The following is an 11,042-nucleotide window of genomic DNA, read 5'->3' on the forward strand; positions in this document are numbered from 1 at the left end:
AATTAAATTGTCCAAATCAATTTAAAAACACTTTCATCTTATTTCTTGTCGGTTCCTGATTCCAAAAACATATAGATATGATATGTTTGGATTAAAAACACGCTCAGAAAGTTAAAACAAAGAGAGGTACAGAAAAGCGTGCTATCCTTCTTAGCGCAACTACTACCCCGCTCTTCTTGTCAATGTCACTGCCTTTGCTATGAGCGGTGGCCTGACGATGCTACGAGTAAAATGGCATTGCGTTCAGTTTCATTCTGTGACTTCGACAGCTACTTGACTAAATATTGTATTTTCGCCTTACGCGACTTGTTTTATAATTTTATTTGCCAGCTCCTTTATGGCAATGACAAGATCATGTCTTTTTGATCTTTTGTTAGATCTTAATGCTTCAATGGCTGCTTTGGAGTCAGAGAATATAGCTATCTTTTGAGGAGGAGTGTTCTTGAGATTGAGATGAACAAGCGACATGCAGATGGCAGCCATACCACATCACAAACAGAACTCTACAGTCCACAGGTGTTTTCTACAGACACACACAAACACACACACACACACACACACACACACACACACACACACACACACACACACACACACACACACACACACACACACACACACACACACACACAGAAGCCGTATAAATATATATCTATTGTATAAATATATAGAGATAGATGACAGTGTATTTTTCGCGTGGCTATAAATTGATTCGACCTTTGCACTTTTACAGTGAGGACAACTTACGGGTCCAAGGAAAGCGTTCTGGACACTGCGGTGACCTTCTAAAAATAGTAACAGAACGCCGGGAATATCCGAAGATGCCCCTAATACCGTACTGCACCATACGAAGGAAGGGAGGTAAACGCTGAAAACACGGAGAAGATAAGGAAGAGTTATGGTACTTGATCCCGAAAAAAAAACCAAAATCGGTTTGCGCTGCAAGCTGAGAGCACGTATTGAAATATCTCATCGACCATATTTTGTTTTGGGTGTATCTGAATATGGACACCAAATTTGAAGCAGATCCATCGAGAACTTTGGCCGTGCATCGCCAACAGACACACACACAGACACAAGTCGTATATATATGAGTTGTTCTTTGCTACTGGTCACAAGTGGGGGTCAGCTCACACGGACGCATTTTTCAATACAGTCTAGGGGAGAAACTGGTCACAAAGCACCCAGTACATGCCAGAGAGATAGGAGAATCGGCACAATCAAAGAAAATACCAAAATCATTCAATAGATATGGAAATATTAAGATTTACTGTGAAAATGCCAGCAAAAATGGCGTCCAAAAACGGGAACGCACACTTGGTGCGTCTTTGAAGACTTACCTCCCGTTCTGTGTTGTTGATAATAGTCGTGTTTGTGCTGTTGTTGTTGAAATAGTATCTAATAAAACTGATGCAGTTCTTGAAATGTTGCAAATTATTGTTGTCTTTGTGAAATGCGAGAGTGTTCTGAGGCGTAATCTGCATACGGCTGATGTCCCACATAGGGTACCCCACTTCGATTAGCGTATCACTCCAAATGAGCTTCATAGCAGAAAAGCAGATACACTACCAACACACTGCATAACAGATCTACAAGTCTGAGCCAGAATCATTGAAATTTACTTTCTGTATAAAATATTGCAATCAAATTTGTTCACGATGTCCCACAAATAACGCAGGTTACCCTCGCCTTCGATTCAAAGTAACTCCAATCTGACTTAATTACAATCGAAACGCAGATGACGAACTGATTCACCACAAATTTGTGGTATTTTACACACAAATTTCAACTGTGTTGTTTCGCGATAAACAGCCATAAACAAACAAATGTGGCGCCGTCACGTCGCCTTGGAAGGAATAACGCAGGTGACCAAGGCTTGTTTCCGATACCTGTCTGATTAAAATCATCGTTTTTTCACGAATGACGGCTCTTTGGCAGATCTGGTGAGTTGGAAACTGTCTATGAATGTTTCATTTAATGTCAAATGCGTACATTCTTGTCGATATTGTTACCTTTGGGCTCATAAATTAAGTCAATCGTCGTGTTGTCCGAAAGTGACTTTTGTCAGCATAGAACTTACTGTGCTTTGATCATTGACTGAGAAGAATCTTCCGATGACACTAGTTCATTTCACTACGCGACTGCAGATCTGCAAGGAAACTTATGGCAGGGGAAATAAGCTTAACTGAAGACGAATAAGCGGAGTAACTGTTCTTCAACGGATTGCTCTTACACTGATCTAAATATTTAGATCTTGTCGTCTGCTAGTCTGCTAGTAAGTAGTCTTCGGTCGTGTGAAAGTCACATCTATTTCGACTGTGTGCATCGATCCGTGTAGTGAAATGTTGATCTTTGATGATTTGGCAACATAACTTCGCTAAATGTGCTTCGAGTGTATCTCCCCGTTAACCGCATTTTAAAACGTCTTTTAACAAGACCATGTTTCGACAGCCCAGACGGGGAGGATCCTCGATAGCTCACAGGGTATATAATGTTTTCCGCCGTTTTTTGAAGAATCCTTTCAAATTTGCTATTCCAAAAGTACCTTATGACACGACTCGAGTGGCAAAGAACATTCTCTGCAATTCCTGTCTCAGTCCGTGCAGCCGTTTCGGGTCCTATCGTCATCATACAAACATACACACAGTCACACAAGAACCAGCTTTAAAAGTTAGATTATGTAGGAACCATGTGAACCAGTGATTTTTTCTTATGTACAACAGATACTACAGTATTTCTGCTTTATGAAAAGCAATATTTCAAAAACAAAACTAGAGATTTGAATTTTGACCACTTTTCCCCCTTTCTGTCACCAGTACTGAAGAACAACTCATATACTAGAATGAATACCCGCTTCGCCGGGAAGAAGTACTTAGAGCCGTACGCCGGCTTCGCCGGGTCCGAACAATGGACCCGCCAAGCTTAGGTCCCTCCCAGATTCGTGGAATGGGAACAGCACGAAAATGATTCAGTGGCCATAATGCCATTCCTGACCATATCGAGTCCCATCCTTGTCGACGAATGTAACCGTGTTAATCACCTTTGGAGGCGAACTCCACTCAAACAGGATTGAGCAATCTATAGCTTATCTGTAAGCCCTTTTGAACTGTTATGGCTTTTCAAAGGAAGGCCAGTACATACAAATACACAAAAGCCGGAAGACCACATCACAAACTGAACTGAACAATCCCCAGGTGTTGCTCACATAGAGAGACACACACACACACACACACACACACACAAACACAGAGAAGCCGTATCTATAGAGAGATAGGTGACAGTGTATTTTTCGCGTGGCTATAAATTGATTCGACCTTTGCACTTTTACAGTGAGGATAATTTACGGGTCCAATTTACGTTCTGGACACTGCGGTGACCTTCTAAAAATAGTAACAGAACGCCGGGAATATCCGAAGACGCTCCACTCATACTATAGTGCACCATACGAAGGGAGGGAGGTAAACGCTGAAAACCTGGAGAAGATGAGAAGATAAGGAAGAGTTACTTATAATGGTGAAATGAACACAAAAACCAAAATCAGCTCAGCGCTGCGCGCTGAGAGCACGTGTTGAAATATCTCATCGATGATATTGTGTCCGGGGTGTAGCTGAATACGGTGTCCAAATTTGAAAAAGATCCACCGAGAACTTTGGCTTTGGTGTGTCGGTATGGGGGCCCGGGTAGCTGAGGTGGAACCAAAATAGCTGAGGTGGAACCAAAATCGGTTCAGCGCTGCGCGCTGAGAGCACGTGTTGAAATATCGACCAGGTTGTGTCCTGTACCGGGTCTACCTGAATATGCCCACCAAATTTGAAGCAGATCCATCGAGAATTTTGGCCGTGCATCGCGAACTCACACACAGACAGACACACACACAGACACACAGACAGACACAAGTCGTATATATATATATAGATATATAGATATACTGGATGAATACCCGCTTCGCCGGGTAGCAAGTAGAGCCGAATACCCGGCTTGAGTGGCGCACCGTACGCTGGCTTCGTCTGGTCCGAACCATGGACCCGCCAAGCTTAGGTCCCTCCCAGATTCGTGGAATGGGAACAGCACGAAAATGATTCAGTGGCCATAATTATGACGGCTTACTAGTGCCAAAACCTCATAATTGTAATTATCAAGGGAAAATTAGTAATTTTCCTTTGATAGTTACCATTTTCACGTGTTAATTACTAATTTTCCCGGGAAAATTACTCATTTTCCTGGAACAATTACTAACTTTCACCTGTTAATTACTAATTTTTAGTTTTGGCTCACTTCCTGACGGATTGCTAGTGCCAAAACTAAAAATTAGTAATTTTCCCGTGAAAATGAGTAACTAACAGGTGAAAAGAGTAACTGACAGCGTTAATTAGTAATTATCACGTGATAATGGGTAACCCCAGGTTTTGGCACTAATAAGCCGTCATAGGGCTTACTAGGGCCAAAACCTCATAATTGTAATTATCAAGGGAAAATTAGTAATTTTCCCTTGATAATTACCATTTTCACGTGTTAATTACTAATTTTCTCGGGAAAATTACTAACTTTCACCTGTTAATTACTAATTTTTAGTTTGGCTCACTTCCTGACGGATTGCTAGTGCCAAAACTAAAAATTAGTCATTTTCCCGGGAAAATTAATAATTATCCCGTGAAAATGAGTAAGTAACGAGTGAAAACAGTAACTGACAGCGTTAATTAGTGATTATCACGTGATAATGGGTAACCCCAGGTTTTGGCACTAGTAAGCCGTCATACATAATGCCATTCCTGATCATATCATGTGGAGTCCCATACTTGTCGACGGCGCCCAATGTAACTGAGTGCCGAGACACCTTTGGAGGCGAAGTCCACTCATCCAGGATTGAGAAATGTAGAGCTTATCTCTAAGCTCTTTTCAATCTGTGATGGCTTTTCAGAGGAAGGCCAGGACATACAGACTCTGATTGATAAAATCGTTTATTTAACGTCACTCTGTAAAAACATTGGCGACATTTGTCTTAGATTAAGAACACACACAGGCACGCACACAAACTTTCCCTTTATGTACAGTGGTTCACCACCCTCCCGCCCCCCGCACACTCTCGCTCATCTAATTAAAAATGGTGTTAAGAGATACTTGGATATAAAATGGTATTTTTAAAAGTTCTGATAAAAATATATAGTAGCTGTATGAGAAGCAATGGCGTCAGCCGCAGCAACGTCTCTTCATATCCAGGGACCAAGTGGGTGCGTGTGCATAAGTCCAGCGATAAGTTTGGGACCTTGCCACCCAAGGTCTTTATTAAAACTTAAAAGATAGCTTAATTTTTCCTTTGAGGTATTTGGCAGAATATTTCTATTTGAGTTTACTGAGTCAGGGGTTGAAAGTGGCATGAGTTCAAATCACACTCCAAAGTCAAATGAGCAATGGTGAGGTCGGATTGACAGGTGCATTTAAGCTCTAGAAATTGGTAATTCCCAGCTTCTGCCCTTAGGCGGTTAATCCTTTTTATTACACGTGGGCATGCATTTTAGGTGTTCATCTGTTTTGATTGGGCTTCGCGAATGAGCCAGCCAGAGCCTATAGCCTTGTGCATATATTTGTTCCTCCATTCTCTCCAGAGAAGAGAGTCTGTAAGGCTACTGATCTCAGAAGCAGACAATGGCAGGTCTACCTCGGAGGCGCCTATGCCTTGGGCAGCTTCTTTAGCGGCTTTGTCCGCTTTCTCGTTGCACGTTCACGTGTGCTGGACACCAGACCAGGTTAATCTCGCTTCCTTTTTTTATAATTTTATTTGCCAGCTCCTTTATGGCAATGACAAGATCATGTCTTTTTGATCTTTTGTTAGATCTTAATGCTTCAATGGCTGCTTTGGAGTCAGAGAATATAGCTATCTTTTGAGGAGGAGTGTTCTTGAGATTGAGATGAACACTGAAGCGACATGCAGATGGCAAGGAGCTCAGCTGAGAAGATCGAGTTTCTGTTGCACAGTTTAAATTTCCCAGTCATGTCATCGCTGGGGATTACAAAAGCTGCGCCAGCCTTCTTGTCATCCAACACTGACCCGTCTGTGTAAACATGAACATGGCCTTTGTATACAGTATCAATGTGCTCAAGGGCTTGTATCCTGAGTAATAACTGATCATCCTTTGTAGCTGTGCAATATTCTGTGTCAAAATTCATTTCTTTCATTGTCCATGAGGGATCACGAGATATGGGGTTTTGGGCCACATCATTTGGGTCGACACTGATTTCACTAAAGAGTGAAGCATTGAATTGAGCCAGTGAGGAGAAAGTAGTGCCAAAGTGGGCCTTTTTGTTTTGGACATGATTGTAATGCGGTTGTAGCTCCTCTTTTGTTGAGTTTTGCACTGTGTTGGCTCGAACATTGCAATCTGCGCAGCACTTACGCCGCCACATGTCAAGAGGGAGGAGTCCTGCTTGGTGGTATACAATGGCCTGCTTTGAATGCCTTGGGTGTCCGAGGGCAAGCCGAAGGGCACGACATTCCGCTGACTGTAGCTTATCAAGCCATTTTCGAGCCGACGAGAAGTAGGCCTCCTGTCCATATGATAGTCTTGATCTTATAAGAGCTCTGGTGATGTTTGTTAGAATAACTGGGCACTTTGCCCATGGTTGGGCAGCCAGTATTTTAAGAAGGTTGATGGTCTTATTTGCTTTGCTTAAAAGATACTTTAAGTGAGCAGTCCATAGTCCATTTGAGGTGAAAAGTACGCCCAGATATTTCACCTGCTGACTGGGTGAGACAACAGATTTATCTAGTGAGAACTGTATCTTTTCTCGATCTTCCAGTTTTCGGTTTGTAAAGACAACGAATACAGTTTTCTCGGCAGAGAGAGTGAAGCCATTCTCCCGCATATAGTTCGGCTGAAAAGCAGCCATACCAGGTCACAAACAGAACTCTACAATCCACAGGTGTTTTTTTACAGACACACACAAACACACACACACACACACACACACACACAGAAGCCGTATATATATACATATCTATATGTACAAATATATAGAGATAGATGACAGTGTATTTTTCGCGTGGCTATAAATTGATTCGACCTTTGCACTTTTACAGTGAGGATAATTTACGGGTCCAATTTACGTTCTGGACACTGCGGTGACCTTCTAAAAATAGTAACAGAACGCCGGGAATATCCGAAGATGCCCCCTCCTACTGTAGTGCACCATACGAAGGAAGGGAGGTAAACGCTGAAAACATGGAGAAGATAAGGAAGAGTTATGCCGTAGTTGATCCCCCCAAAAAACCAAAATCGGTTTGCGCTGCGCGCTGAGAGGACGTATTGAAATATCTCATCGACCAGATTTTATCCGGGGTGTATCTGAATATGGACACCAAATTTGAAGCAGATCCATCGAGAACTTTGGCCGTGCATGGCGAATACACACGCACCCACACACACACACACACACACACACACACACACACACACACACACACACAGACAGACAGACACAAGTCGTGTATATATATATAGATATATGTATTTATGTGTGTGTGTGTGTGTGTGTGTGTGTGTGTGTAAGACTGAGTGTGTGTGTGTATGCGGGCGTACGTGTGTGTGTGTGTGTGTGTGTGTGTGTGTGTGTGTGTGTGTGTGTGTGTGTGTGTGTGTGTGTGTGTGTGTGTGTGTGACTCGGAACGAATTGTGAATTAGTTGAACGATAGCTGCTGAAATAGGACCAAAACAACAACAAGAACACAACAACAATAAGAACAACAAAAGCAACACCCCCACAAACACCACCACCACCACCGCCACCACCACCACCACCACCCCTACCACCACCACGAACATTTCACCTTTACCTCAATTACGAAAAATTCGAAAACTTGTAGTGCTCCGCTGTAAGCATGTTGTATTTTGTTGTGTGTGTAAATGAAAAGAGGGGTTAATCATATTCCCCCATGACACAATGGGTATGTTTATGTGAGCACTTATCATACGGTTGTAATTTGTGGAGCTCCTCTGTAAGCATATTGTTGTATCGTGTTGTGTGTGAATAAGAAATGGTGTTTCACCAAGGGTACGTGAGGATTGTGGCGGTCAATGAGGCGTGTGGAGATCCCACCCCTGCCTGCGACGATGGTCACTACTGTGAAGATAGCAAGTGCAGTGAGTATCATCATAAGCTTGTGTGTGTGTTCGTGTTCGTTTGTGCGTGTGTGTGTGTGTGTGTGTGTGTGTGTGTTTGTGTGTATGTGTGTATGTGTGTGTTTGTGCGTTTGTGTGTGTGTTTGTTTGTGTGTGTGTGTGTATATGTGTGTGTTTGTGTGTGTGTGAGTGCGTGCGTGCGTGCGTGTATGTGTGTAGTGTGTGTCGGGCGGGCATGTATGTGCGTGTGTGTGTGTGTGTGTGTGTGTGTGTGTGTGTGTGTGAGTGTGTGTGTGTGTGTGTGTGTGTGTGTGTGTGTGTGTGCACGATAATTCATCATCATTATCATCATTATCATCATCATCATCATCGTCGTCATCATCATCATCATCATCATCATCATCATCATCATCATCATCATCATCATCGTCATAGTTTAATTAAATATTACAGAGATCAAGGCTGGTATGAACTGCAGTGATAGCCCTGCTGACCAATGCATAAAGGGGGCAACCTGCAACAACGCCAAGTGTGAATGTGGGGCGAACCACACAGCAAACGCAGACATGACAATGTGCCGTGAGATATTTTGTTTCTTGGCTTCTCTTTGATTGCTTTGTATGCGGTCTGAACTTGCTATAGTGATCTTGCATGTGTAAGTGTGTGTGTGTGTGTGTGTGTGTGTGTATGTATGTGTGTGTGTGTGTGTGTGTGTGTGTGTGTGTGTGTGTGTGTGTGTGTGTGTGTGTGTGTGTGTGTGTGTGTGTGTGTGTGTGTGTGTGTGCAATTCGATGTGACATGTCTTTATTGCGGAGTTAACCCGTGATTTGTAAAAATGTAAAAACATTTTACAAATCACGTCGAACCTAAAACCGCGATTTGTAAAAATGTAAAAATGTCGCATTCCACAAAGTAATGCATGCCTTTTATCATTATTAATATTTGTTGTTTAGAGCCTCTACGCTGAGTGGTGGGGGTGGTTTTAGATCCACATCCCATTTTGGTGCAATCCCATTTTGCCGCCGTCCCATTTTTTGTCCAATCCCATGTTACTAACATGTCATAACAATAGCGCGACATCCTATTTTGACACCATATCCCATTTGGCCGCCTTGACGTTTCACCGCCATTCCATTTCGCCCCCATCCCATTGTCGCGACATTTCACTAAGCCAAGCGTCATTTTACTACCGTGTCATAACAATAGCACGACATCCCATTTTGACACCATCCCGTTTGGCCGCCATCCCATTTTGATTTATTCTTCTTGCCAAGCCTCACTATACTACTATACTGCGTTATTCAACTAAGTCGGCTTAAGATTTATATATATATATATATATATATATATAAAACATCAGAAATTGTGAAAGAAACAATTGAAAGTCAGCAGAGACTTTCTTCCGAGACTTGTTAAAATCTCTTAGCAGAGTAAGAGAGAGAGTAATAAGTATCCCTTCAGAGACAGCCTATTGGGAGCATCAGACCCTCCTCAAGGGGGACCGAGATATACAGAGCAAAGTCGCAAGGTAATCTAGTCCTGAGGAGGACCATTGTATTAGTACCTAGACCAGACACGTGTTTCGACACTATTGTGTCTCATCAGTGGTCAGGTGGTACTGATGGCGTGAGTTGTCAACCCATGGTATCCAACTAAGAAGCAAACCATTCTCTGAATGGTAGCTTCTGTTGGCATGGGAGACTACCCTCATCTGACAACCCCAAGAGGATATCTGTGAAGGGAAACACTTTGATTTAAGGCCAAAGTGTAGAATTGATATTTATTAAGAAAGAATTTAGAAATTTAGACAAGTTTTAACCAAGAAATTAGGTTAAAACAAGGGAAATTTGAAAAAGCCTAAAGGGAGGTAACTCTGTACCAGCCTGCAGATCCAGAAATGGATACAATATAATTATATATAAGTCCCCACAAAGGGACTTTGCATTGTAAATCTCGGTCCCCCTTGAGGAGGGTCTGATGCTCCCAATAGGCTGTCTGTGAAGGGATACTTTTTCTCTCTCTTTTTCTCTGCTAAGAGATTTTAACAAATCTCGGAAGAAAGTCTCTGCTGACTTTCAATTGTTTCTTTCACAATTTCTGATGTTTTATATATGTATATTTTTAAACGCACAAAATGCATAACATGTTGAGGCGGCACTGAGATACTTCATCTATTTATCAAATGTCTTGAACATTCTTTGGTCCAGTGCGGACTGGGATTGCATTTTAGTTGAACGCTTATACATAGTTCAGTTAATTGGTTATTCAATATTTTACAGGGCATCAAAATTGCAAAAGTGAATCCCTCGATTTAAAGAAAATAATCCAATAATCCCAAGAAACATATAAATATGTTTTGATTTGATATTAAACCCCAAAACAGCGAAAGTCCGTTGTGTGCAAATTGGGTCCATATCGTGACGGTTTTTAGTCAGCCATTTTCCGGGGAAGACTTTTTAGTTCCGTGTTGGTGTTCTGGCCGTAAGATTAACTAAATGTTTTGATATCGCTCCAGGCGACTTGTTCGTTGTTAATGTTGTTAATTATGTTGTTGTTGTTGATTGTATTTCATGAATTTCTTTCTTTCTTTCTTTATTTTGTGTTTAACGTCGTTTTCAACCATTCAAGGTTATATCGCGACTGGGAAAGGGGGGAGATGGGATAGAGCCACTTGTCAATTGTTTCTTGTTCACAAAAGCACTAATCAAAAATTTGCTCCAGGGGCTTGCAACGTAGTACAATATAGTACCTTACTGGGAGAATGCAAGTTTCCAGTACAAAGGACTTAACATTTCTTACATACTGCTTGACTAAAATCTTTACAAAAATTGACTATATTCTATACAAGTAAAACTTAACAAGGATAAAAGGAGAAACGGAATCCGTTAGTCGCCTCTTACGACATGCTGGCCCTTTGCTGGGGAGCAT

The 11,042-nt window shown here is 41.9% G+C and overlaps 1 protein-coding gene across 1 annotated transcript in view; it reads left to right on the forward strand.

Annotated features, from left to right (window-relative positions):
• The first annotated feature begins 8,573 nt into the window (after positions 1-8,573).
• The window catches only part of LOC138957374 (prion-like-(Q/N-rich) domain-bearing protein 25), an 11,301-nt gene continuing 8,832 nt past the window's right edge, over positions 8,574-11,042 (forward strand). The window contains exon 1 of the mRNA XM_070328499.1: positions 8,574-8,693. Coding sequence (XP_070184600.1) covers positions 8,582-8,693 — 112 coding nt within the window. The 5' untranslated portion in view covers positions 8,574-8,581. The remainder of the gene's footprint in view (positions 8,694-11,042) is intronic.

Source organism: Littorina saxatilis, unplaced genomic scaffold (genome assembly GCF_037325665.1).
Source record: "Littorina saxatilis isolate snail1 unplaced genomic scaffold, US_GU_Lsax_2.0 scaffold_307, whole genome shotgun sequence".
Classification (NCBI taxonomy): Eukaryota; Metazoa; Mollusca; class Gastropoda; order Littorinimorpha; family Littorinidae; genus Littorina; species Littorina saxatilis.